At 51.7% G+C, this 27,762-nt stretch overlaps 1 protein-coding gene across 2 annotated transcripts; it reads left to right on the top strand.

Annotated features, from left to right (window-relative positions):
* Positions 1 to 27,762, top strand: GPR157 (G protein-coupled receptor 157). 2 transcript variants are annotated; one of them, XM_003891071.5, is made up of 4 exons: positions 1 to 636; positions 16,752 to 16,965; positions 22,383 to 22,577; positions 23,413 to 27,762. In XM_003891071.5, exons 1-4 carry the CDS (start codon positions 254 to 256, stop codon positions 23,626 to 23,628), a joined length of 1,008 nt encoding a protein of 335 aa, XP_003891120.1. In that variant the 5' UTR covers positions 1 to 253; the 3' UTR covers positions 23,629 to 27,762. The 2 variants fall into 2 exon arrangements, with proteins under 2 accessions (XP_003891120.1, XP_009186260.1); XM_009187996.4 differs by lacking the exon at positions 22,383 to 22,577 and having other exon boundaries at positions 23,413 to 25,227.

Raw genomic sequence — 27,762 nt, 5'->3', positions numbered from 1 at the left:
GCTCAGGGCCCGGAGAAACGGGACGAGGAGGGGCACCTGGGCGGGGCTCAGACCGGGATATAGGGGCGGGGCCCTGGGCGTGGGCGGGGCTCAGGACCCAGAGCCCAGATGGGCGGGGAGCGGCCGGACGCGGGTGGGGCGGGCGCCTAGACGCGAGCCTCGGGCGTCTAGCTGCCCAGACGGCGGCGGCGGTGGCCGCACGCGCGGCCCGGCTTCTGCCCTCGCGGCGCTCTGGCTCTTGGTCCCCCACGCCATGCCGCAGGCCGCGCCGCCCACCGAGCTGGTGCCGTCGGAGCGCGCCGTGGTGCTGCTGTCGTGCGCGCTCTCCGCGCTCGGCTCCGGCCTGCTGGTGGCCACGCACGCCCTGTGGCCCGACCTGCGCAGCCGGGCACGGCGCCTGCTGCTCTTCCTGTCGCTGGCCGACCTGCTCTCGGCCGCCTCCTACTTCTACGGAGTGCTGCAGGACTTCGAGGGCCCTTCGTGGGACTGCGTGCTGCAGGGCGCGCTGTCCACCTTCGCCAACACCAGCTCCTTCTTCTGGACCGTAGCCATTGCGTTCTACCTGTATCTCAGCATCGTCCGCGCCTCGCGCGGGCCCCGCACAGACCACCTGCTTTGGGCCTTCCATGTCGTCAGGTGGGTGGCGGTGGCGGTGCTTTTCCGGTAGCCCCCGACACGGGCCGACCCGTCCCGGTCTTGCCCTCCCAGAGGCCGCGTCTAGTTTGGACCCCCCTACCCACAGCGAGCAGTGCCTGCTGGCGCCCCCGGGGCAGCCCTGGGCCAGCGGGAGGAGGCCAGACTTACCGGAGATTCGCTCCCGAGGGAGCTCCTCTGTGCCTGCCCCAGGGCACAGCCACTTGGGGTAGTGGGGTCAGAGTTCGCCCCCAGAGCCAGGCCCTGTTTCCTTGGACGGGGCAGGGGAGGACACTCTGAGCCCCTTGTGACCTGCTTCACTATGTCCTGGCCATCTCTGCTGCCCATGGGGAAACAGGCTGGGAGACGAGTTGGGTAACTGTCCCGGGCTGGAGAGCCGGCAACTCCTAGTCACACCCCACCACCCCACCCCAAGCCACAGTGAGCTTGGTGCACTCCGCCGCTCCCAAGCTGCCCTGTCTCTGCTGTACAGTTTACAAAGGACTGTCCTTTTTATTCTGTCTTTGGTCGTTTCTAAACTCAGGCCCCAGCCCCTTGTATTTCTGTTCTTGGTGATCTTGACTTTCCAGAGTTCAGTTATTCTGAGATGGAGGTCGGGGGCGGAGGGCTGGTCTGGGAGTCTCGGAGTCCTCCTGGAGGCTCTCTGAGAGTGGGGAAGAGCCGAGACCTTACTCTGCGGTTCAAGCATCTTTCACATAAGCCTCGCTGAAGAATGTCAGGTTTTGAAAATCTCTAGGGAATGTCAGGCCCTTCCCTGGGGAATGTCAGGTTTTGAAAATCTCCTGGCGTCCTGTGCTGAACTGTGGGCAGGAATCCTAGGGGCTGTTTTCCTTTTCTCCTTCTCCCAGATCAGAGCACCAGATACTGCCCTAATTATAGGTCCTTTCTATTAAAAACTTAAGTGCCTTCCAAGGACTGCGAGCACAGTCAGCACTTTGGCAGAGACAGGTCACCTGGGTGTCACACGGTGAGGCTACAGGGCTGTAAGAGTCGCTTGACCTTCAGTTGTGCACTGAGGCCGGCTGGTTCTTGAGAAACGAAGTGACCTGCTTCTCAGCTATGCAAGTAAAAACTCTTTGCAACACATCATTCAAACTGTGGCTCAAATGCTGCAGGGCCCCACGGAACAGGGCCCCGCCTTGCTTTCCCGGAAGCATCCCGTCTGACACTGTCTGGGTCCCGTGATGACTTGGCTGGGTGTGGGCAGCGAGTACTCGGGAGATCGCGTGTACTTGAAAGCAGTCGAGGCTGTACCTATCTTTGCAAGAACCTGTTCTCTTTCCCTTCTTGTCTTTAAAAATATTCAACATAGTATATTTTTTTAAAGGATAACAGAACCTGGTCCAGCTTCTGTGGAAAAGAAGGATTGCCCAACAAACCTGAGTTGGGGGTTTTTCTGTTTGGTTCTCATTAAGGACCCGCTGGGGGGTTTCTGTGTTGTTCAGGAAGAGCTTCTTTGATAAAGAAGGCGGCCCAGGGTGGTGGCTTGTACCCGTAATCCCAACACTTTGCGAGGCTGAGGCAGGAGGATCGCTTGAGCCCAAGAGTTCAATTGGCCAACATAGTGAGGCTTTGTCTCTACTAAAAATTTAAAAATTAGCTGGGCATGGTGACGCATGCCTGTAGTTCCAGCTACTTGTGAGGCTGAGGTGGGAGGATCGCTTGAGCCTGGGAGGTCGAGGCTATGGTGAGCTATGACTGCAGACAGAGCAACACCCTGTCTCAAACAAGAAAGAAAAAAAAAAAAAAAAGAAAGAGAAAAAAGAAAAGAAAAGCAACTTATTCATCTTGTCTGTTGAATGTGGCCTGCCTGCCTCTTAAAAGAAAATAAAATTACCTGTATCCAAGCTAGAGAGGGAGTTTGACAATTTATTCTCTGGCGTTCTCAGCATTCAGACTTCGCTAGTCTAAGGGAATTGGTTAAACCTGTCTAACAGGTTCATCTGTTGACCTAGATCTTCCTAGACTGTATTGCCAATGACCTTACTAAGGACTCTCCAATGTATTTCCAGTAAAATTTCTTTGGATATTAGTTTGTTTGCAGGATCTATTGATGTGAGAAATACCACCTTCAGGCATAGATACGTGATTATCCACTTTTTAACCATTTCATACTGCTGGAATTCAGTCCTCTTCAAAGCTTTCAGTTTTGGAAAGTATTTTAAAATATGACAACACAAAAGTTGATATCCCTATTCTAATGTGCGTTTAGGAATTCAATTTTTTTAAACCAAATATCCTGAAAAATGGACAAAAGACATACTCAAGCAAAATAGTAACAGCAGTTGATAAATATATATCATATACCATTAATACTCAAAGCAGTGCAAGTTATAACAATAAGGTACCATTTCCTCATTTAATTAGGAGGAAAAAAATAGTAAGGCAGGGCTGGGCGTGGTGGCTCATGCCTGTAAATCCCAGCACTTTGGGAGACCAAAGTGGGCGGATCATTTGAGGTTAGGAGTTTGAGACCAGCCTGGCCAGCATGGGGAAACCCCATCTCTACTAAAATTGCAAAAATTAGCCAGGCATGGTGATGCATGCCTGTAGTCCCAACTACTCAGGAAGCTGAGGCAGGAGAGTCGCTTGAACCTGGGAAGTGGAGGTTGCAGTGAGCCACAGTCGTGCCACTGCACTCCAGCCTGGGTGGTAGAGCGAGTCTCCATATCAAAAAAAAGTAAGGCAGAATACAAACATGATAAATGCCAGTTTCACTGGCATTTTTCTACAGTATTATTGATGGTGTGAATTGAAATAGTCTTTGTAGAAAGTATTTGGTTCATACCCCTTGATCCAGTAATCCTATTTACCAGAGCCTAGTCTAAGGAGGTAATCTAAAATACGTACAAAGCTTTATGTATAAAGCTGCTTGTGAGGCACTTATCATGGTGAGAATTTGGAAGTAACCTCAATGTCCAGCAGTGGGGGAACAGGAAGTTAAGCGTCTGCCCTCCCCTTCTGAAATGGTGTGCAGCTCTTAGATACTGGTTTTGAATTCTGTAAGTCTTTTTTTTTAATGATACGATACAATGCGAAGTGACAGAAACCATCGCTAAAACTGATTACAGTCACATAAAGGCAGGAGGTTAGAGAGAATCCTGCACACGCACAAGTTCCTAGGAGAGCACCTGCGTGGCGACCTGGGGCCCCATCATTATACTTACCGTGGCCCCCTTTCCAGAGAGAGGAGGCAGTTTAGACCTCATCCTCAGGAAACCATATTTCAGCATGAGCTGTGTCTGGCCCCTGATGTTTGCAGAGTGCTGTTCCATTCATTAGCCCACTAATCACCAATAACCCAACAGGGCCAGGGGTGGTAGCTCACACCTGTAATCCCAGCACTTTGGGAGGCTGAGGCAGGAGGATCACTTGAGCCCAGAAGGTTGAGGCTGCAGTGAGCTGAGACCACCACTGCACTCCAGTTGGAGTGACAGAGTGAGACCCTGTCTCAAAAAAAAAAAGAAAAAGAAAAAGAAAAAAAAAGTAACCCAACAGAATGGATGGGTGGGGCGATTACCCTCATAGCAGATGTGATGGCCCAGAGCTACATAGCTGGTAAGGGAGAGGCTCAGGGTTAGAATCTACTTCTGACTCAGTCCAAGACTCCTTTTAGGAATCTGTGTTGTCTTTTGGCTGTAACAGTTTTTAAAAACTGAAATACCATTTCAACAATAATTTATTTTTAGGCTGGGCGGGGTGGCTCACACCAGTAGTCCCAGCAGTGTGGGAGGCCAAGGTGGACGGATTACTTGAGCCCAGGAATTTGAGACCAGCCTGGGCAACATGGCAAAATCCTGTCTCTACAAAAAATTTAAAAAATTAGCGGAGCGTGGTAGTGTGCGGCTGTAGTCCCAGCTCCTCAGGAGGCTGAGATGAGAGGATCGCTTGAGTCCAGGAGGCAGAGGTTGCAGTGAGCTGAGATTACGCCACTGTACTCCAGCCTGGGTGACAGAGCAAGACCCGATCTCAAAAAATTTAAAAAATTATTTTTAGTTTTCCAGATTTCCTAAATGTTACCATATCAGCTTTATCCTCTCCAGTTACTTTTTTCTGAAACCATTTAAGAGTAAGTGACAGGGCCTGGGTGCAGTGGTTTAATCCCAGCATTTTGGGAACCCAAGGTGGGAAGATCACTTGAGGCCAGGAGACCAGCCTGGCCAGTATACTGAGACCCTGCCTCTACAAAAAAAAAAGGAGAGAGAGAAAAAATTTAAACATAAAATAAGAGTGACATACTCAATACTTCAGTATGTATTTCCAGAAGACAAGCACAATCTCTTACTGAACCGCAGGCATCTACCCAAGCAGGAAATTAATACTGAACAATACTGTTACCTGATTGGTGGACTTTATTGATATATGTGTGTGTGTGTGTGTGTGTGTGTGTATATATATGTTTTTGTTTTTGTTTTTTTTTCCCACTCGAGACAGAGTTTCACTCTTGTTGCCCAGGCTGGAGTACAATGGCGCGATCTCTCGGCTCACTGCAACCTCCACCTCCCACGTTCAAGTGATTCTCCTGCCTCAGCCTTCCAGGTAGCTGGGACTACAGGCATGCGCCACCATGCCTGGCTAATTCGGTATATTTAGTAGAGATGGGGTTTCACCATGTTGCCCAGGCTGATCTCAAACTCCTGACCTCAAGTGATCCACCCACCTCAGCCTCCCAAAGTGCTGGGATGACAGGCGTGAGCCACTGTGGCCGGCCTTTGTTGAGATTTTTGTCCATGGACTAACAGTGTCCGTGATAGCAAAGGAAAATCTTGGCTTGTATGTTGACTTAATTTTAATATATGTTTGTTTTCCTTACATCTGAAACACTTCTCCCGCCTTTCTTGGTGTTTTATGATGCTGACATTTTTGAAGAGTACAGGCCCGTTATTTTATAGAATGCCTCTCGGTTCAGGTTTGTCTGGTGCTTCCTCATAATGGGTTCAGGTTCTGCATTTTTGGCAGGATATCCCAGAAACATGTTTTTCTCGTTGCTTTCTACCTGGTGGCCAGCAACTTGGACGTATTCCCTTACTGGTGATGTTAACTCTGATCACTGGGCTCAGGCGTTATCTGCCAAGTTCCTGCACCGCATGAAAGTTACTAGTTTTCCTTTTGTAGTTAAGAAGTGTCTTGCTGAGAGGTGTTGGTGGCTCCAAACAGCCTGTCACATCTCGAGTTTTCACCCAAGGGTTTCGTGTCCATTGATTCTGACAGCATTTTGAATTTTGGTGGCAGTTGCTTTTTTTTTTTTTGAGACAGAGTCTCACCCTGTTGCCCATGCTGGAGTGCAGTGGCACAGTCTCGGCTCGTTGCAAGCTCTGCCGCCTGGGTTCCTGCCGTTCTCCTGCCTCAGCCTCCCGAGTAGGTGGGACTACAGGCGCCTGCCACCACGCCTGGCTAATTTTTTTTTTTTCGTATTTTTAGTAGAGATGGGGTTTCACCATGTTAGCCAGGATGGTCTTGATCTCCTGACCTTGTGATCCGCCTGCCTCGGCCTCCCAAAGTGTTGGGATTACAGGCGTGAGCCACTGCACCTGGCCGGCAGTTGCTTTTCTGAGGTGGTGTGAGATACTCAGTGTTCAGGGGAAGTCCCTGTGTTTGAGAAGTCCCTTTCTACTGTGTCTTGGCTGGTGAGGCGGCTGCCACAGACGTCCCATCTTTGACTTTCATGTGGTGTGCCTGAGTGGCTGTGTGTTTACCACGCCCACCTGAGGGAGGCCAGAGCTGCTGGGAGGGGTCATTTCTCCACCTCCCATATAAGGGGACCTCCTTTCCAAGACCGGCGCAGCCCTTCCTCCCCGCACGGTGGTGGGCGCCTGCGTGATGCCAGATCAGGGTCAGCAGGGGCGAGGTGACCAGCCGCTCCACCAGGACCTCCATGGTGCCAGGCATCAGCTGTGTGACCTGTGAGCATGGGGGGGCAGCTAAAGGGTCGGGGCAGCTCATTGGGGGTCAGAAGGAAGGGTCCTGGCCGACCCGGTTTTCCTCGAGCGTCTCTGAGTTTCTTCTGGCCCCGCCGAGCTAAAGGCGGGTGTGGGTATGACTCCAGCAGGGTCCAGCCCCCGTGCCTCTCACACACATGTTCATCCACCCTTTAGAGTTTGCTTAGGGTTACAGAGGAAGGAAGAGTCTGTGACCCCCATGTTTACCATAAAAACCCTGCTCTGGGGGGAGCGAGAAGTCCCAATGTAGCAAAAAGGGGAAACCTGAGCCTGGAGCTGGAAGGTTCTCGGCGTTCTCTAATTTGTTTTTTGTTTGTTTTGAGATGGAGTCTAGCTCTGTCACCCAGGCTGGAGTGAAGTGGCGCGATCTCGGCTCACTGCAACCTCCACTTCTCGGGTTCAAGCCATTCTCCTGCCTCAGCCTCCCAACTAGCTGGGAATACAGGCGCACACCACCATGTCTGTCTGATTTTTTTGTATTTTTAGTAGAGATGGGGTTTCACCATGTTGGCCAGGCTGGTCTCGAACTCCTGACCTCAAATGATCCACTTGCCTTGGCCTCCCAAAGTGCTGGGATTACAGGTATGAGCCACCACACCTGGCCCGTTTTTTTGTTTGTTTGTTTGTTTTTTGAGACAGAGTCTCACTCTGTTGCCCAGACTGGAGTACAGTGGTGTGATCTCTACTCACGACAGCCTCTACCTCCCGGGTTCAAGCGATTCTTCTGCCTCAGCCTCCCAAGTAGCTGGGATCACAGGTGTGCACCATCACACCAGGCTAATTGTTGTATTTTTAGTAAAGATGGGATTTCACCATGTTGGCCAGGCTGGTCTCAAACTCCTGACCTCACATGATCCACCTGCTTCAGCCTCCCAAAGTGCTGGGATTATAGGCATGAGCCACTACACCCGGCCTGAATTCTCTAATTTGAAATGAGTTCACCGTGGCACTGCAAGGACGAGCCAGTGGCAGAGCTGGCCCATCTCCCCAGGCAGTGGCATCTGAATGAGGGAGGGATGCAGTGGCCACATGAATAGTACCCCATGTTGGCCACTAGTCCCAAAAATAACAATCATTGAACTGGTTTTGTTTATTCCCCGTAAGTTTAACGAGTGACTGGTGAAGGTGGCAGTGCTGCATCCCTGTGTGCAGCAGGAAGCCCATGGCAGGGGGCTGAGCACCAGCAACTTGGCAGGAGGTGTGGGAGCTCAGGCTGCCCCTTGACCTTCAGCCGAGCTGCCCATCCCTGAGCTGAGGGCTACAGACAGTAGCACTAGGGCATGAGTGTGTATCTGAGAGTTCCTTTGGACATTCCTCTCCCCTTCTGCAGGGTGACCTTGTGGTGGCCTGGCCCAGTGGCTGACTCCCGGAACTTCTCCCAAGTCCCTGACCCTCTGCCCCTGGAGCTGGACAATAAGTGTCCATTGTTCTCAGGGAAGAAACCTCCTCCAGGCAGCCTCTCACCAGGCCTCACTCCCTACGGCTGGGCTTCCCCCAGCCCTGCTGTGTCCTGAGGTTTTTAAATTGGCATATTGTTGCACAAGAGTTTGGTTCTCAAAGCATTTTCTGAGTTATGTTAACATCCCCAGGCCTCATGGTACCTACACCAGGCATGGTGTGTTTGGCCCAGAGAAGAGGCCTGCTTGTTTTCCCCCAGCAGGTGCCAGCCCCCAGAGATCTGTAGGAAGGATGAGGTTTGGGGTGGGGAAAAGGTACAGGAATCCCAGGGTTGGAGCTGGTGATTGAGCAGACCCTGCTTTGAGCCCGCTTCAGTCTAACCTCTGACCCCTTCCGGGCAGCGGGGATGGCGTTCTAAGGGTCTTTGAAAACCAGTGGGCCGCTTTTCAGTATAACTGTGCATTTGTGTGTGAAGTGGAAGTGTGTCTCCCTGTCTGCAGGTGCCCCCACCCTGACTCTGGTGGGGACAAGTTCCAGAACCACGCAACTGAAGATCCCCAGTTGGGCAGGGCTGGGAACTCCCAGGGACCCGCTCTGAAGGGCAGGGAAGCCGAGAGCATTGCTGTCCTGGGGACAAGTAGCCTGGTCTGACTGACACTAGGCCGGCGGGGAATTCAGGTCTCGCAGGTGGTTTTTTCACTGCTTGGCTAATCCCAGGCAGTACTTCCACTTCCTTTCTCTGGAGGACATTTAAAAACAAAAGGTGTCGAGTTCCAAAAAGGGCTAAGCTCCTGACAAGTATGAATGGCTTTTTGTCGGTTTCTCCTCCATGAGCTGGTGGAGGGTCCTGGCCCAGCTTTGCCAATCTGGGCATTGTGGGGGTAGGGAGTTTCCAAGTCATCCGTGACCTGTAAGACTGGGGGCCCTAGGAGCTGGGATGGTACCCGCTGCCGGGACACGTGTCTCTCCTGTCTAGTCTGTAGAAAACCTCTGCAGTGTTTACTCAGGCTTCCCTAACAAAGTACCACAGCCTGGGGGCTTAGACAACAGAAATTTATTTTCTCACAGTTTTGGAGGCTGAAGTGCAAGGTCCAGGTGAGGGCAGGACTGGTTCTTCCTGAGGCCTCTCTCCTTGGCATGTATATGGCCATCTTCTCCTTGGGTCTTCCATTGGTCTTCCCTCTGTAAAGATCTGTGTGCGCATCACTTCTTGTTTTTGTTGCTGTTGTTTGTTTTTTTGTTTTAAGACAGTCATGGCCGGGCATTGTGGCTCACGTCTGTAATCCCAGCGCTTTGGGAGGCTGAGGCGGGCGGATCACCTGAGGTCAGGAGTACAAGAACAGTCTGGCCAACATGGTGAAACCCTGTCTCTACTAAAAATACAAAAATTAGCCGGCTATAATGGTGGGTGCCTGTGATCCCAGCTATTTGGGAGGCTGAGACAGGAGAATCGCCTGAACCTGGGAGGCGGAGGTTGCAGTGAGCTGAGATCACGCCACTGCACTCCAGCCTGGAGACAGAGTGACATTCCATCTAAAAAAAAAAAAAAAGAAAAGAAAAGAAAAGAAAAGACAGGGTCTCACTCTCACCCAGTCTAGAGTGCAGTGGCACAGTCACAGCTCACTATAGCCTCAACCTCCTGGGTTCAAGCAGTTCTCCCGCCTCAGCCTCCTGAGTAGCTGGGACTTCAGCTGTGTGCCACCACACCTGGCTAATTTCTATGTTTTTTTGTAGAGACAGGGTCTCACTTTGTTGCCCAGGCTGGTCTCAGACTCCTGGGCTCGAGCGATCCTTTGGTCTCCCAGAGTGCTGGGATTACGGGTGTGAGCCACCATGCCCGGCCTTTCCTCTTATAAGTTATGACAGCAGAGTCGCATTAGGTTAGGTTCCACTCTGATGACTGCATTTTAACTTAATCACTTCTTGAAAGACCCTGTCTCTCAAATACACTCACATTCTGAGGTTCTGGGGAATAGGACTTCAACAGATGAAATTTGTAGGGGACGCAATTGAACCCTTAACAGCCTCTGAGTGGGGAGGAAGCCTACTTGGAGTCTGGCTTTTGTTTCTAGGCAAATGCAAGTTGGAGCTGGGGCCTGGACACCTCTGGGAGAAGCTTGTAGTCAGGGTTACACTCAAGTTACAGAGTTACCTTCCTCCATCCAGGCAGGCTCAGCCTGGCCTCCTCCCAGCCTCAGAGTCACAGGTTTAGAGAGGAGGGGCCTTATTGGTCACCTGTTCTAACCCACATCCCCACCTTGCACCCCCACCCAGCACCTGTCATGGCACCCCCTAAACATGGGCACTCACCTTCTCTCGGTGGAAGCTGCCTATTCAGCACCCGGGTTTAGGATTGGGCAGGACCCCGCCCATTCCTCTGGCATCTAACCACTTCTCCACCACCAGGTCCTCTTCAAGACTTTTTAACCATTTGAGGATAGCTCAAGGCCCAGCGTCTCTTCACATGCTCCTGAGGTGCCCTGGCACTGGTGCCAGCCTGCCAGTCTCAAGTTTAGAATGTGGGCTGCATATGGCCACTCACAGGCAGACAGCAGCAGCCATTGGCTTTTCTGAGCCACCCACATCTGAGCAGCAGGACGACCCCTCCAACCACATGAATTTCTAGGTTGTAATCAACTAAATCTCTTGGTCTTTTTCATGTGTGCAGTTATTAAGCCCTGTGTTACTTGTTCTGGCTTTATTTTTTTGGGGTGGTGGCTTCCCTTATGAAGGAGGGAAAAACTGTTAGGTGTTACATGTCAGTACTGTGGTTTTTTTGGTTTTTTTGAGACGGAGTCCCACTCTGTCACCCAGGCTGGAGTACAGTGGCACGATCTTGGCTTACTGCAACCTCCACTTCCCAGGTTCAAGTGATTCTCCTGCCTCAGCCTCCCCAGTAGCTGGGATTACAGGTGCCCGCCACCACAGCCGGCTAATTTTTTGTATTTTTAGTAGAGATGGGGTTTCGTCATGTTGGCCAGGCTGGTCTCAAACTTCTGACTTCAGGTGACCTGCCCACCTCGGTCTCCCAAAGTGCTGGGATTACAGGCATGAGCCACCGTGCACGGCTACATGTCAGAACTGCAATACGCATTTCCAGAAAGCAGGATTTATGCCACACATGTGTTTGTGGAGCACCTATCAGATTTAGACTACCTGCAGCTCGGAACGGCCCCCTGGCTGGAGAACTGCTCTGTTTATCCTTCTGAGAGTTCCAGAAACACCAACTTTCTCCTTACCCTGTAGTCAGGAACCCGGAGCACTGTCAGCTCCTTATCATTTTCATCCTACGTCTGGTGGTGTCGTGGAGCCAGTTTGAGAGACACGATTGTTACATTTTAGGGAGTTTTGTGAGCTGATTGTTAGATACGACCAGTACTAAAAACTAGATTATATTAAAAACAAAGCTGGGCCTGGGGCTCCTGTCCGTAGTCCTAGCTCCTTGGGAGGCTGAGACAGGAGGATCACTTGAGAAAACATAGTGAGATCCCATCTTAAAAAATAATAGACCGGGCATGGCGGCTCATGTCTGTAATCCCAGCCCTTTGAAAGGCCAGGGTGAGAAGATCACTTGAAGCCAGGAGTTCAAGACCAGCCTGGGCAATAAAGCAAGACTTTGTCTCTACAAAAAGCAAAAAATAAGCCAGGCATGGTGGCATGTGTCTGTAGTACCCCCTACTCTGGAGGTTGAGGTGAGAGGATTACTTGAGCCCGAGATTTGGAGGCTGCAGTGAGCCATGATTGTGCTACTGCACTCCAGTCTGGGCAACACAGCAAGACCCTGTCTCTGTCTCTAAAATAATAATGGTGGTTTTTTTTTCCGAGATGGAGTCTCGCTCTGTCACCCAGGCTGGAGTGCAGTGGCGCAATCTCGGCTCACTGCAACCTCCACCTCCCTGGTTCAATTGATTCTCCTACCTTAGCCTCCTGAGTAGCTGGGATTACAGGCATGCGCCACTATGCCCAGATAATTTTTTGGATTTTCAGTAGAGACGGGGTTTCACCATGTTGGTCAGGGTGGTCTTGAACTCCTGACCTCGTGATCCGCCCGCCTAGGCCTCCCAAAGTGCTGGGAATAATAAAATAAAAATTTAAAAAGCCATAAATATTCAAAGCTCATCATGTGATAGCTATTTTACTCTTTACACACTTGAGGTTGTTGCATCTATCAAATCTGTGTGGTGAAAATACTATTTAATGGTGTGCTGTGTGCATCTGTTTCCAACTACACGTGTTGGTGGCTGGAAATTGGCCATGGTGGAAGTATTTACACATGGAAGTTGGCAAAGACTACAAATCAAGGCTTGATGGCTTGATTTATTGCTTTGTTGATTGTGTAGAGCAGAGGTCAGCAAAGTTTTCCTGTAAAGTAAGTGTTGTCAGCTTTTTGGGCCATGCAGCCTCAGTTGTAACTGCTCAACTCTGCCTGAAAACAGCGGTAGACAATCTGTAAATGACTGAGTGTGGCTGTGTTGCAATAAAACTTTATCTAAAAAAAACAAACAGTGGGCCAGATTTGGCCTGAGAGCCATAGTTTGCTGGACCCCTGATCTAGACTTAAAAAAGTAATGGAGAAGACGTTAAAGGTATAGATTAAACTTAAGTGTTACTCATCTCTGAGCTTAAGAAGAGATGGCAGCTGTGTTGGGGCAGGCAGAAAAGCCAGTATGGAAAGAAGAGATGAGAAGAGACAGGATCATGGAGCAGAAAAAAATTGAGGAAACACTCTCCTAGTGTGGGGGAAAGAAAACTCGTACCTGATTCAACCAAGAAGTTGCTCATGTCACTAGTTGGTGACAACGTATGTCTTGTTTTCTATTTCTTCCTTATTTCATTTTCATCTTGTTAAGGGAAATGAAAGCATCAATTAACTTCATGCCACGGAGCTCTTTCATTTGCTGATTGCACCCACAGGTTGGCAAAATCCAGGGTTTGGCTGAAATCAACAAAAGCATTCTGTGAGAATCAGTTGGCTGCATGGAATGGACGATAAAGAAGGAGTATTATTATTATTTATAAATTGTATGCTTCACATCCTGCGGGTGAAATTTATACATTTCTATGTGTTTGTGTAAACATGCATACATGCACACCTGCATACGTCTGTGTTTTTCTGGAGAGCCAGTTGTGAAATGTTCCCAACACACCATTGTCCATGCCTGTACATGAGTCAGTCTGGCCCAGCCTGCTTTGCAGCATCATTGGACCATTCCACTCTCTTCATTCCCACCGGCTCCCTGATTCTACCTCTTACCTCCTCTCACTTAAATACCACTCCCGCCCTGGCAGCTTCTGGCCCTCACACAGCTGCTCCTCCTGTGTGTTCAAACAACCCCTCCCTGTTGATCAGGCCCACATTCTTATATTCTCTTTTTTTTTTTAGACGGAGTTGCGCTCTGTCACCCAGGCTGGAGTGCAGTGGCACAATCTCAGCTCACTGCAACCCCTGCCTCCCGGGTTCAAATGATTCTCTTGCCTCAGCCTCCTGAGTAGCTGGGATTACAGGTGTGCACTACCACGCCCAGCTAATTTAAACCCACATTCTTAACCCTTTCAAAACCCTCTGCCTACTTGACCTTCCCTTTGGTTATTTCCCAGCACAAACTCAGTATCACAGAAGAAATGTACCGCTGTGTAGCTTTAGTACTGCAACCCTAAAGTTACAGAGTGCAGGTCTGTGTGGTCCCCCGGTTTCCCATAAGGCTTGTCGGGGATGTAGAGGGAGCCCAAAGGAGTGCTGTGCCGACTGTGACCCTCCCAGGCCCAACTCAGAGGGGAATCCCCTATTTGAGTGACCCCGTCCCCCTCCAGGGAGACTGTTCCTACATACAGTGCTCACCCCCTTCCCAGAATTCCTTAGCGGAATCCTGCAACTATAAAGTAATGAGGAACAGCACATTATGACTGGAGGATTGGCTTGGTGGCACTTTAAAGGCCACTTGCTTTTTTTTTTTGAGACAGAGTTTCACTTCATCATCCAGGCTGGAGTGCAGTGGCACAATCTCAGCTCACTGCAACCTCCACCTCCTGGATTCAAGGGATTCTCGTGCCTCAGCCTCCCACTAAGCTGGGATTACAGGGATGCACTACCACACCCGGCTAATTTTTGTATTTTTGGTAGAGATGAGTTTCACCATGTTGGCCAGGCTGGTCTCGAACTCCTGACCTCAGGTGGTCCACCCGTCTCAGCCTCCCAAAGTCCTGGGATTCAGTCATGAGCCACCTCGTCCCGCCCGTCATGAGTTTTAAAACAACCCTTTCTTACCTTTTATGGGTGGGGTTTTTTTAACTGTTTTTTTTGTTTTGTTTTGTTTTGTTTTGTTTTGTTTTTTTGAGATGGGTCTTGCTCTGTCGCCCAGGCCGGAGTGCAGTGGCGTGATCTCGGCTCACAACCTCTGCCTCGCAGGTTCAAGTGATTCTTCTGCCTCAGGCTCCCAAGTAGCTGGGATTACAGGCATGCACCACCACGCCCAGCTAATTTTTGTACTTTTAGTGGAGACGGGGTTTCACTATGTTGGGCAGGCTGGTCTCAAACTCCTGACCCCAAGTGTTCCGCCCACCTTGGCCTCCCAAAGTGTTGGGATTACAGGCGTGAGCTACTGCGCCTGGCCTTTTGTGGTCTTTTTGCTCCAGTGTCTCTGTGACTGCCAACAGGACACGCTGCCTCCTGCCACCGAGGCCACTGAGGGTGACGTGACTCTGCCATCAGCACTCCTGCCCCTCCCTACAGAGGCCAGTGGGGACTGGAGAGCGCTGCAGAGGGGATGGTTGGCCAGAGCCCCTCTGTTCTGGAAGCATCCTGCATGAGGCCTTCCCAGTCCCAGGGAACTGACTTTTCCCTGTCATCTTCGTCCCTGCCCTGCCTCCTCTGCCAGCCCTGCAGCATTTGGGAGAACCCCTTGAAGCACAATTCTCCTGGCCTCATTCTGGCCTCAGATTCACGTTGAATTTTGATCTCATAGTTATCATAGTATCATTCCTGTTTACCTAAGGCTTTGCCCTCCAGGCACCTGACTTAGGACAGGGGTACTGTGTCTTCCTCGGACAAACTAGACGGGCCCCACGCAGCACCAGTGTCTGCACCACAGGCCTGAACCCTGGGACAGCAGAGCGTGACAACAGTCATGACAGCAGCAAACACTCACATACCTGCCTGGCCATGTGCTCTGTACACACATGTATTTGTTTATTCTCATAACGACCCTACGATGACACCCTGCAGTCACTGTGGTCATCCATACTTTGCAGAGAACCTGGCGTGTTGAGGCTAAATAACTTTCCCGAGCAGGGGCAGAGCTGGGACTTGGATCCAGCCCACTACACTGAAATCCAAGCTCTTAACCACCCCACTGGCTGCCTCTCTCAGGAACCCTGTAGCCTTTGTGTGCTCCATTGCTGTGTAAGGAACAGTCTGGTTCAGGGACTACAGGGAAGGGGCCTACCCCTGGCTGTGTGGCTGGCTGTGGGAGAGCACTCTAGAAAACTGCGCCTGGGCCGGACATGGTGGCTCACGCCTATAATCCCAGCACTTTGGGAGGCTGAGGCAGGTGGATCACCTAAGGTCAGGAGTTCGAGACCAGGCTGGCCAACATGGTGAATCCCTGTCTCTACTAGAAATACAAAAATTAGCTGGACGTGGTGGTGCACGCCTGTAATCTCAGCTACTTGGGAGGCTGAGGCAGGAGAATCGCTTGAACCCAGGAGGTGGAGGTTGCAGTGAACTGAGATTGTGCCATTGCACTCCAGCCTGGGTGACAGAGCGAGACTCCATCTCAAAAAAAGAAAAAAGATAACTGAGCCCAACACTGCCCTTGGAGGGGCCCCTACCTGAGCTTTATGCTTTCAGAGGTCCCCGTTGACCCTTGCCAGGTTCCATTCCCCGCCATTGCTTAAGAAGTCCTCAAGGCCGAAGGGACGTGCTGCTCAAAGCTCACGTTCCCCCTCCTAGAGCCGGCTGAAGGTAAGCAGAACCCTGGAATTCCCCGCCCAGGCAACCCTAAGCCCCTGACGTGTGCACCTCTAGACCCAAGGGCTGACCAAGGGGCGCTGATGGTTTGTGGCACATTTGCACGAGCATGGACAGGTGTTCGCACGCTGGTGCCCAAGGCTTCCCGGAACAGAAACCAGACAGGCCCCACGCAGCACCAGTGTCTGCACCACGGGCCTGAACCCTGGGACAGCAGGACGTGACTCACAGCAGTCATGACAGCAGCAAACACACACACACCTGCCTGGCCATGTGCTCTGTACACACATGTATACAAAACTTTTTTCTTTTTTTGAGATGAAGTCTCGCTCTGTCACCCAGGCTGGAATACAATGGCACAATCTCAGCTTACTGCAACCTCTACCTCCTGGGTTCAAAAGATTCTCCTGCCTCAGCCTCCTAAGTAGCTGAGATTACAGGCGTGCACCACCACACTCAGCTAATTTTTTTATTTCTAGTAGAGACAGGGTTTCACCATGTTGGCCAGCCTGGTCTCGAACTCTGTACACACGTGTATGCAAAAGCAGCTGGGCACACGCTGGGAGCTGGCTGTCCCACATCACTCCATTCTAATGCCAGTCCCTGAAGAATTCTAAAGTAGAGCCAGACTCCTGGGGCAACACCTATCCCTTATTTTCCAGGGCTACTGTGCCATCCGGGCTCCGGAGAGCACCATTCCCTTTCTGAAGGGCGTCCTGTGTCATTTTGTGAGGGCTGACATTGCTGGGAGCCATGGCTTGACCCCAATGCCTCTTTCTCTCCTCCTTCCTCAGCTGGGGGATCCCGCTGGTCATCACTGTGGCAGCCGTCGCCCTGAAGAAGATTGGCTACGATGCCTCGGACGTGTCTGTGGGCTGGTGCTGGATTGACTTAGAGGCCAAGGACCACGTCCTGTGGATGCTGCTGACGGGGAAGCTGTGGGAGATGCTGGCATACATATTGCTGCCCTTGCTGTACCTCCTGGTCCGGAAGCACATCAACAGAGCGGTAGGCGCTGCCCTCAGAACTCAGGGCCCTCCTCATGGCCTCTATGCCCAGGTGCAAGGCCTGGCATTGAGTTTGACCACCCGAGGGGACAGGCTGTGTCTCTGGGGACAGAACCAGTGATGGGCCGGAGGGGACCAGGCACTTACTGTGCACCAGACACCATGCAACACGCTGTATTACATGGATAGTGCATCGGTTCCCGCTGCCCCATTAGGAGCCGGGTCCTTTTGCTCCTTTGTAGATAAGGAAAGGGAGGCTTAGCTGATTAAGGGCCTGCCGGGGCGCAGGGCTCCTGCGGACAGGGCTGCCGTGTCCTCGGTCACAGCCCTCTCCTGCCCCCTGGTGGACGGCCTGTAGTGGCTGCTTAAACTTGAGAAATTTAGCTAAAAGGGGAGGATGGACCCAAGACCGGGCTGCCCCAGGGAAGGGAGGACTGTGGAATTTCACAATCAATGATGCAAATAACTCACCTAACTTTGCTTAGTGATTTATTATATCCTAAATGGCAGAGTTTTCCAGAATTCAGAAATCAGTAGGCTGGGCTGGCTGGAGAGCCTGGGAAAGCATGGCTTTCCTCTGACACCTTGGCCCAGTTCCTCCTTGTTCCTGCCTCCCAGTCTGCATATGTGAACTAGGGGCTTCCTCTTGGCCACAAGCAAACGCCTGCAAAAGGCCACAGATTAACCCATTCATTGATCCACTCCACCACTCATTCCGTATGTTACTTTAGTTTTGTTTATTTATTTTTTGACAGGGTCTTGCTCTGTCGCCCAGGTTGGAGTGCAGTGGCACAATCTTGGCTCACTGCAACCTCTGCCTCCCAGGTTCAAGTGATTCTCCTGCCTCAGTCTCCCGAGTAGCTGGGATTATAGGCATGTGCCACCATGCCCAGCTAATTTTTGTACTTTTAGTAGAGGCGGGGTTTCACTGTGTTGGCCAGGCTGGTCTTGAACTCTTGACCTCAAGTGATCTGCCTGCCTCAGCCTCCCAAAGTGCTGGGATTACAGGTGTGAGCCACCGTGCCCAGCCTCGTTCAGTGTGTTTTTACTGAGCATCTACTAGCACCAAACTGTGTATAGCATGGGGGTTTATCTTGAGGACTCGGACATGGATCTCGCCCTCCCGGAGTGAGGCAGAAGTGCAAGTAACTACAGGCAAAGATTCAATGTGAGGAGTGGCTGGGGCAGTAAGATAGGTCCAGAGGAAATGCTCTAAATTCAGACTTCCGGGCTCATCCTGCAAGCTTGCTGATGTAAGTCCCTGTGTTTCTTTTTGCCCTCTGAGTTTTCAGGGCTGAAATTATAGGAGGGTGTGTACCCATCTTGTAGGCCATTCTGTCCACCCAGCAGCCATTTCTGAGCCAGGATGCACCTTGCACCTGTGGCCATCTGGACACCTAATCCCCGCCCTCCACTCCCATTGTGTGTTCTCGCATCAAGACCTCTAGTTTTCTCTTCTTTTTACTTGGAAATTTAACCAGTTCTCACCCGCCCTAGACCCTTCTTCTGCCCCAGTTGGACTCCTTGCTGGAGATGGCTGTGGGACTTCCCAGTTGGTCTGAAATCCTTTTTGGACTGGGCACGGTGGCTCATGCCCATGGTCCCAACACTTTTTGGGGCCGAGGTGGGTGGATCACGTGAGGTCAGGAGTTCCAGACCAGCGTGGCCAACATAGTGAAACCTCATCTCTACCAAAAATACAAAAATTAGCTGGATATGGTGGCACACGCCTGTAGTCCCAGCTACTCAGGAGACTGAAGTGGGAGAATTGCTTGAACCCAAGAGATGGAGGTTGCAGTGAGCCGAGATTGTGCCTCTGTACTCCAGCCTGGGCAACAGAGTGAGACTCCACCTCAAAAAAAAAATTAAAATTAAAATTAAGGCTAGGCGCAGTGGCTCACACCTGTAATCCCAGCACTTTGGGAGGCCGAGGTGGGTGGATCACCTGAGGTCAGGAGTTCGAGATCAGCCTGGCCAACATGGTGAAACCCTGTCTATAATAAAAATATAAAAGTTAACCAGGCATGGTGGCAAGTGCCTGTAATCCCAGCTTCTCAGGAGGCTGAGGCAGGAGAATCACTTGAATCCAGCAGGCAGAGGTTGCAGTGAGCCGAGATTGTATCATCGTACGCCAGCCTGGGCGACAGAGCAAGACTCCATCTCAAAAAAAAAAAAAAAATTAGCTGGTGTGCTGGTGCATGCCTATAGTCCTGGCTACTTGAGAGGCTGAGACAGTGAGGCAGGAGGATCGCTTGAGCCTGGGAGTTCACTGCATTCCAGCCTGGGTGGCAGAGTGATTCCTGTCTCAAAAAAAAAAAAAAAAAAAAAAAAGAAATCCTCTTTTGTCTTCTTATAGCCTTTTATTAACTGTTGGTCTCCTGCCTGGGTGATGGATGCCCTTCTCACCTCCTCTTCTTTTCCACTGCCCTGGGAAGTTTCCGGGACCCCGATGAAGGCTCTCAGGCGTTCCGCCAGGCCCTGCCCAGGACTCTTCTCTACAGATGCCCTTTGTGTGTCTTTCTTTCTGCCTTTCCTTTGGCAGGGCAGGAAGCCTGCGGGGCTGAGGCTGACCCCTGCGGGTGACAATGGGTCCTCTTTTCCAAATCAGCAAGTGTTTCAGAAAAACGGGGTAGCAGTGGGCAGGGAGCTGAGAATGTGCTAGTTGCCTCTAGCTAGGAAAGAGCCAAGAGTTGGTGAGCTGGGACAGGCACCGCTAGGAGCAGACTGCAGCCAAGCTAGTGGGCAGTTCGTGCAGCAGTCCCACCCTGTAGCTCCCCTACTTGTTTCAGAGGGGTGCAGCGGGAAGTCCAGCTCACTGGGCTGCTGCTAAAAGCCATAGGAGGAGGAGGAGGAAGGCTCTGAGCGGGTGAGTTGCAGAAGCTTGGGGGCTCAGAGATGCCACGATGCACCAGTGACTCCACAGGGCACCAGGTGCTGGCAGAAAACCTTGGGCACGTCCCCTCCCCTGGGCCTTCAGCGTCCCAGGCACAGGACCAGCTCAAAAATGCACTTTTTGTTTTTGAGGCAGGGTCTCACTGTGTTGCCCAGGCTGGAGTGCAGTGGCACGATCTTGGCTCACTGCAACCTCCACCTGTGGATTCAAGCTCTTCTTCCACCTCAGCCTCCCGAGTAGCTGGGACTACAGGTGTGTGCCACCACACCTGGCTAATTCTGTTTTTGTTTTTAAGGCAGAGTCTTGCTCTGTTGCCCAGGTTGGAGTGTAGTGGCAAATCTCAGCTCACTGTAACCTCTGCCTCCCGGGTTCAAGCAATTCTCATGCCTCAGCCTCCCAGGTAACTGGAACCGCAGGCATGCGCCACCACACCTGGCTAATTTTTTTGTATTTTTAGTAGAGACAGGTTTCACCATTTTGGCTAGCCTGGTCTTGAACTCCTGGCCTCAAGTGATCCACCTACCTTGGCCTCCCAAAGTGCTGGGATTACAGGCGTGAGCCACCGTGCCTAGCCTAGTTTTGTATTTTTAGTAGAGACAGGGTTTCACCATGTCGGCCAGGCTGGTCTTGAACACCTGGCCTCAAGTGATCTGCCCACCTCAGCCTCGCAAAGTGCTGGGACTACAGGCATGAGCCACTGCCCCTGGTCAATGCCCAGCTAATCTTTAAATTTTTTGTAGAGACAGTGTCTCACTCTGCTGCCCAGGTTACTCTCAAATTTCTGGGCTCAAGCGATCCTCCTGTCTTGACCTCCGAAAGTGCTGTGATTTCAGACATGAGCCACCACTCCCGGCCAAAAAAAGCATATCTTCATTATGAGTGGTTTCATCTATTTTTACAAATTCAGCTTTGATCTGGAAGGAATCTCCTCCTTCCTCTCATGAAAGACATTCTACATTCTCTAGGAGGAGGAAAGCCAAGACTGGCTCAAGATCACGTTTTTGTCCTCCTCCTGGAGCGGTGGGTGGGCTGGGGGCGCCGCAGGCCCTCCCTGTGCAGGGAAGGGGCTTGCATTCTGGAGGGGAGGACGATGAGAAGCAGTAAGCCGGAGGAACAAGGATGAATGATGTCCTGGGACTGAGGGTGAGACAAACTATGGGAAACAGACTAAAATAAAGAGCGGAACGTGAGGATGGGACTATCTAGGAAGTGCCTGTGTAGTTATTATTTATTATTTATTTATTTATTTATTTATTTTCTTATTTATTTTTGAGCTGGAGTTTTGCTGTTGCCCAGGCTGGAGCACAGTGGCACGATCTCGGCTCACTGCAACCTCCATCTTCCAGGTTCAAGTGATTCTCCTGCCTCAGCCTCCCAAGTAGCTGGGATTACAGGCATGTGCCACCAGGGCCCAGCTAATTTTTGTATTTTTAGTACAGATGGGGTTTCACCATGTTGGCCAGGCTGGTCTTGAACTCCTGACTTCAAGCAATTTGCCCGCCTCGGCCTCCCAAAGTGCTGGGATTCCAGGCATGAGCCTTCGTGCCCGGCCTCTGTGCAGTTTAAGTGGGGGCATCGGGCCTTATCCAGAAGGTGCTGCTTAAGCAAAGTCTTGAAGTGGGCAAGGGGGGAGCCCTGGGGACAGATGGAGATGGGCATTCCAGAGCAAGGGAGCAGCCAGTGCGGAGCCCTGGGGTGTGGGTGCTGTGCGTCTGCAGTATCACAAGGAGGTCGATGTGGCTGCAGGGTTGACCTCGCTGTGACCATAAGGAGCATGTGGAGTGGGGAGCGCTGAAGAGCTCCGAGTGGAGGACTCGCTGGAGCAGACCGGTTTTCAAGCAGCCCTGCTGCTTCTGTGTTGAGAATGGACCGCAGTGGGGAGCAGGACCGGGTGACAGGGCGGAGGAGGGAGCCCATCCAGAGAAGCGGTGACACAGCCTGGACACGGGGCAGTGGCAGAAGGTGGCAGAAGTACCCAGAGTCTGGATCTGTTTTGAAGTTAGCAGTCGGCACGGTGGCGGCTCATACCTGTAATCCCAGCACTTTGCGAGGCTGAGGCAGGAGGATTGCTTGAGCTCAGGAGTTTGAGATCAGCCTGGGCAACATAGTGAGACCGTGTATCTATTTTAAACAAACAAAGAGGGCCGCAGGACTTGCTGGGGTGGGATGTGGGCTATGGGACAAAGAAAGGGCCTAAAGCAGAGCCCCAAGGCTTTGGCCTAGGCAGCTGGAAAGCTGTTGTTTCCATGAGCTGAGACCAGGAAGGGAGCATTGGCCTCAGGGGTCAAGATCTGTCTTCTGTCTTGGACCTGAGCTGTTTCAGATGACTTTGAGACCTCCACATGGAGATGGGGACTGGGCGGAGGATCTAGCAATCAGGGTTCAGGAAAAGGATCCGGGCTCCACCGCCCATCTCCCCTATCTCCCTGAGCTAGTTCAGGTCCCTGGGAAGACCTGGGCACCCCAGGTGGATGTGACGGGAGGGTGCCCATCCGCTCAGGTCTGCCCTCGCTGTCCCCACACAGCACATGGCGCTCTCTGAGTACCGGCCCATCCTCTCCGAGGAGCACCGCCTGCCACGCCGCTGCTCCGTGGCGGACAAGAAGCTGGTGCTCATCCCGCTCATCTTCATCTGCCTCCGGGTCTGGAGCACCGTGCGGTTCGTGCTAACCCTCTGTAACTCCCCCGCGGTGCGGACGCCGGTGCTGGTCGTTCTGCATGTAGGTCTGCCCTCCCTGGCCCTTGTTGTCATCCCTGCCCCCAGAGGAGGCACAGCCTGATTCCTTCCCGCAGCACAGTGGCTGCACCCCAGTGTCGGCCAAGGCACAGCTGCAGGGAGGGAGCTCAGCCCCACTGTGCTGTGCCTTCCTCTCTGCCCGAGACAGGGCCTTGAAGAGAGGAGACAGAGTGGGATCAGTGTGGTCCGGGGTGGGGAGGTGCTCACCAGTGGCCTAGGAGTAGCCCCAGGAGAGTTGACTGCTCCTGGGTCCTTCCCAGCCCAGAAGATCTGGAGCCCTGCTGGAGGCCCACTGCCAAGGTCATCCCAGATCAGCCATGGCAGGGAGGATGGGGGGAGGTGCTGGGGTACACAGCACTTCCCAGCCACCCCATGTGTGTGCATGTGTGTGCGTGTGTGTGTGTGTGTGTGTTTCTCAGCCATTTCTCTTTTTTAGGGGGGGCTCAGGGACAGAGTCTGGCTCTATCACCCAGGTTGGAGTGTGGTGGTGGGATCTCGGCTCACTGCAATTTCCACCTCCTGGGTTCAAGCGATTCTCCTGTGTCAGCCTCCTTGTTGCTGGGACTACAGGTGCACACCACCACGCCCAGCTAATTTTTGTATTTTCAGTAGAGACAGGGTTTCACCATGTTGGCCAGGCTGGTCTTCAACTCCTGACCTCAAGTGATCTGCCTGCCTCGGCCTCCCAAAGGGCTGGGATTACAGGCGTGAGCCACCGTGCCCAGCCTAGCCGTTTCTCTTAATTGGAAGAATTAAGAGAACGTGTGTTTCTGAGACCAACTCCAGCCCCATGCTCACAGCTCCTTTTCTCCTGACAGGGTATCGGGAACACGTTTCAGGGAGGTGCCAACTGCATCATGTTCGTCCTCTGCACCCGCGCCGTCCGAACCCGGCTCTTCTCTCTCTGTTGCTGCTGCTGCTCTTCTCAGCCTCCCACCAAGAGCCCGGCCGGCACTCCCAAGGCGCCCGCGCCCTCCAAGCCAGGAGAATCTCAGGAATTCCAAGGGACCCCAGGGGAACTTCCAAGCACCTGAGCTTTTGTCCTTTCTAGTTCTGTGCATAGGTGCCGCCTTCCTGGGGGTGGGCGTTTCTGTGCGTCCCTGCTGCAGGGGCAGAAGTGCATGTCTGCTGCTCTGGAAGCCCTGGGTATTGATGCTCTCGGCTCCACTGGGGGGAGAGCAGCCGCCAACTCAGCTTCTTCTACCTCCTAGGTCCTCAGGCAGCAAGTTCCACCTGTACCAGTGTCCTGGCGCACTGGGGTGGGCGTTCATCTGCATAAGGGTAGCAGTGAGATTCAGGGAAACCAGTGGTCCACGACTGCAGCCACGGTGCCTCCACCCAGTGGACCTTGGTGTCCTGAGGGCCACACAGCACTGCACAGCACTGTTTACAATTTGAGGGATCCACACCTGTGCACCTGTCTTCCGTGTGATTAAATAAGCTGTCGGGGGCCCCAGAGATGTGTCCCCATCCAGACATCATGGTGTTGAGACATCATGGTCCGGGTGTTGAGATTCTCTGGAGAGCCCAGCTTTCCTTGGAAAGTTTGCTCAACAGAGGAACCAGCTGCCATTCACCAGGTTGAAGGTTCCCCTGAGGTTGCGTGGTGGTCACCAGGGGTGAGCACAGCCCAGCACAGCTGCTTAGGGACAGCAGTCTCCCTGCGCCTCCTGGCCTCGCCCTCTGTGGGCTGCTAACCCTTGCTGTAGCTTGGGTTTGAGTGTCAAGCACAGGCCAGAATCCACACTCCTGCCCCCACCTGTCAATCACTTCAGACACAGGTTCCCTCCTTCCAATTCCAAGGCTGGAACAAGGGCAGGAAGAGGCGTCTCAGGGAACCCCTGAAGACCCCACTGTCTCCCCAGCTCCTTTCTTATAATCCTCCTGTTCTTGGGGAGACCAAAGTGGGTGAGCGGGGAGGGATTCTGGCTTATTTACTTCTTAGTTTAGTTTTTTGTAAGTTAAAGTGGCCAGACAGATGAGTAATCCAAATATGATTCCTCAGGCCGGGCACAGTGACTCCCACCTGTAATCCCAGCACTTTGGGAGGCCGAGGCGGGCAGATCACCTGAGGTCAGGAGTTCGAGACCAACCTGGCCAACATGGTGAAACCCGCTCTCTACTAAAAATATAAAAATTAGCCGGGCTTGGTGATGCACACCTGTAATACCAGGTACTTGGGAGGCTGAGGCAGGAGAATCGCTTAAATCCGGGAGGTGGAGGTTGCGGTGAGCCAAGACCACGCCATTGCACTCCAGCCTGGGCAACAAGAGTGAAACTCGGTCTCAAACAAACATTCCTCCCTGAAGGTGAAGGTTTTAAGATTGAGATTCAGCTTTTTGTTTTGTTTTGTTTTTTGAGAAGGAGCCTCATTCTTTCGCCTAGAGCTTATGTGGTGGTGCGTGCCTGTAGTCTCCACTACTCAGGAGGCTGAGGCGGGAGGATCCCTTGAGCCCAGGAATTTGAGGCTTCAGTGAGCTGGGATGGCACCACTGCCACTCTAGCCTGGGAAACAGCAGGACACTGTCTCTGGAAAAAAAAAAAAAAAAGGGATTCAAAAGGATTTGGCTATTTTGGTATTCAGTTGGGGTAAGTGGCAGCATGGATCATGGAGCAATTATTTACATTTAAAAGAAAAGAATTGAAAGTAAGCACTTGTATCTCTATTTTTATTCTGTGGCTCTTCCACAAATGCTTTTGTCTTATTTCAGAAAAAGCTTCTCTGTTCAGTCACAGGAGCCATTGGCAAAGAATGGGAAGTGGAGATGCTACCTCCAGGGGCTTGGCGAGAGAAAGTACAGCTTTACCTGTGATAGGTGATTTCCCTTGGAATCCATCGGAACTCGACAAAGCATGCTTTTCTGAGCTTAGTAAAATGGTTCTGGATCAAAACCGAAGTCACATTGTGCTGCTGATCCCTGTTTGACTCTCAAAACCAAAATCTGTATCAGGAAAGGAATAATCATTTAGCAGACTGAGTCCAAAATGCTGAGTTTTGGTTTCCTGTGAAAATGGATTTCTGTTTCTTTTTTTTTGAAATGGAGTTTCACTGTGTTGCCCAGGCTGGAGTGCAGGGGTGTGATTTTGACTCACTGCAACCACCGCCTCCAGGGTTCAAGCAATTCTCCTGCCTCTCAATTCCAAGCTGCTGGGATTACAGGCACCTGTCACCATGCTTGGCTAATTTTTTTGTGTTTTTAGTAGAGATGGGTTTTCACCATGTTGGTCAGGCTGGTCTCGAACTCCTGACTTCAGGTGATCCACCTCAGCCTCCCAAAGTGCTGGGATTGCAGGCATGAGCCACTGTGCCTGTCCAAGAAAACAGATTTCTTGATGGAAATTAGCGAGACAAACATCCCCTTAGGATTGAAAGAGAGCTCTGGGCTGCTCCAGGGAAAGCCACTCGGCAGAGATAGACTCTGTAAGTGAATTCTGGACTCCCCTAAGGACATTACAGCAAATCTCTGGGTATGTCTCTGGTAAAAACCCTCACTTGAGCTTCTAGAAGGGAGCAAAAATTCAGGAATTTGCTTGCGGCAAAAAAGAACATGATTTACAGAGAAGAGAGAAAAGACAATACTAGGACACAGAGGAATAGTGTTAGAATCAACCCTGCTCAGCAGGGGCCTCCAGAGCCCTCCCTGCTGTACCCAAGCCAGGGCTGAGACGTGACTCCCCAAACGGGCTGGCCATGGTCAGGAAAGGCCTGTAGAGGGAGCTGAGGGCTCAGAAAACACCTGCTCTGGGTGCCTGGGCTCAAGTTCTCATTCTGTTTCTTTGATGCCACTGGCCACTCTATCTGCTTCTGTAAAAGCCTTCAAAAAGTTACACGTCGGGTATCTAATTCAGCTTCCTCTGCTGCCCACCTCTTGCCACAGATGAATGATCACTGTGAATGGTGGTGACAACCCAGGTGGGCAGGGCAGGGGCTTGTCTGAGTGCCTTAGCCCAGGCCTCTGGCCCACCGACCTTGAAAACAGCAATATCGCCTCCTCCTTAGATCCAGTTACCAAGTCAGTCTAGCTGGGTGGGTAGTGCTCAGACAGAAAGACTGGATGGGAAGGAAGTCACATCCTAAAAGTCCAGGAGGGGGCCAGGCACAGTGGCTCACGCCTGTAATCCCAGCACTTTGGGAGACCAAGGTGGGGGATCACCTGAGGTCAGGAGCTCGAGACCAGCCTGGCCAACATGGTGAAACCCTGTTTCTACTAAAAATACAAAAAAAAAAAAAAAAAAAAAAGCCAGACATGGTTGCGTGTGCCTGTAGTGCCAGCTACTTGGGAGGCTGAGGCAGGAGAATTGCTTGAACCGGGGAGGCAGAGGTTGCAGTGAGCTGAGATCACACCACTGCACTCCAGCCTGAGTGACAGAGTGAGACTCCATCTCAAAAAATAAAACAAGTCCAGGAGGGGCTGTTACTTCTGTTACTTCTTTTTAATGTATTTATTTTTGTGGGGCAGGGTTTTGCTGTCTGGAGCACCACACCCAGGCTGGAATGCAGTGATGCAGTCATGGCTCACTGTAGCCTCCACCTCCCAGGCTCAAGCGATCCTTCCACCTCAGCTCCCCGAGTAGCTGGGACCACAGGGCTGGCTAAATTTCGATTTTTTGTAGAGGCAAGGTTTTGCCATGTTGCCCAGACAGATCTTGAACTCCTGGGCTCGAGCAAAGGGCTGTTACATCTGATGAGGGCAAAAGGGGCTGTGCTCCTTGGACACTTTGCACAGCCCCAGTGGGCTTCTGTCTCCTCTGTTAGTGTGGTTAATGTTTATCTGCCTGCATCCCCTAGTCACCCAAGTGTAAGCTCAGCCATAACACGTTCTGCAGCCGGAACAGTGTCCTCAGCTCAGCGTCCCTCTCCCATGCACTTTCTGAACTTTGGTCTTTTAACTAGGTTTACCAGCCGCTGTCTGCCTCTTTGTGCTTTTGAGGTGTTTTAGGTTTGTTCTGTTTTGTTTTTAAATAAAGATTATTATTTGACCCAGGCTGAAGGTACAGACAGAACTCTTCACGTGTCCACAACAAGAAAAATTGTTTTTACAAACTTCTAGTCGTGGCATCAAAAGTGTGAGTTTTTGCATCTGCAGAATTGTCATACAAGCCCTGATGGGGGGGAAGCTGAAGTTTTACTGTTTTAAATTAAATAAATAAATTATTTTTCTCCTATA

This window comes from Papio anubis, chromosome 1, assembly GCF_008728515.1.
Source record: "Papio anubis isolate 15944 chromosome 1, Panubis1.0, whole genome shotgun sequence".
In the NCBI taxonomy this organism is placed as follows: domain Eukaryota; kingdom Metazoa; phylum Chordata; class Mammalia; order Primates; family Cercopithecidae; genus Papio; species Papio anubis.
Note: the sequence above shows the minus strand (reverse complement) of the source record. Positions and strands in the feature narration are given on the sequence as shown.

Coding starts and splice junctions, on each gene's coding strand:
- GPR157 (XM_003891071.5), top strand. CDS start 254: ATGCCGCAGGCCGCGCCGCCCACCGAGCTGGTGCCGTCGGAGCGCGCC. Junction 16,966..22,382: donor GGAAGCACATCAACAGAGCG/GTAGGCGCTGCC, acceptor GTCCCCACACAG/CACATGGCGCTCTCTGAGTA. Junction 22,578..23,412: donor CGGTGCTGGTCGTTCTGCAT/GTAGGTCTGCCC, acceptor TTCTCCTGACAG/GGTATCGGGAACACGTTTCA.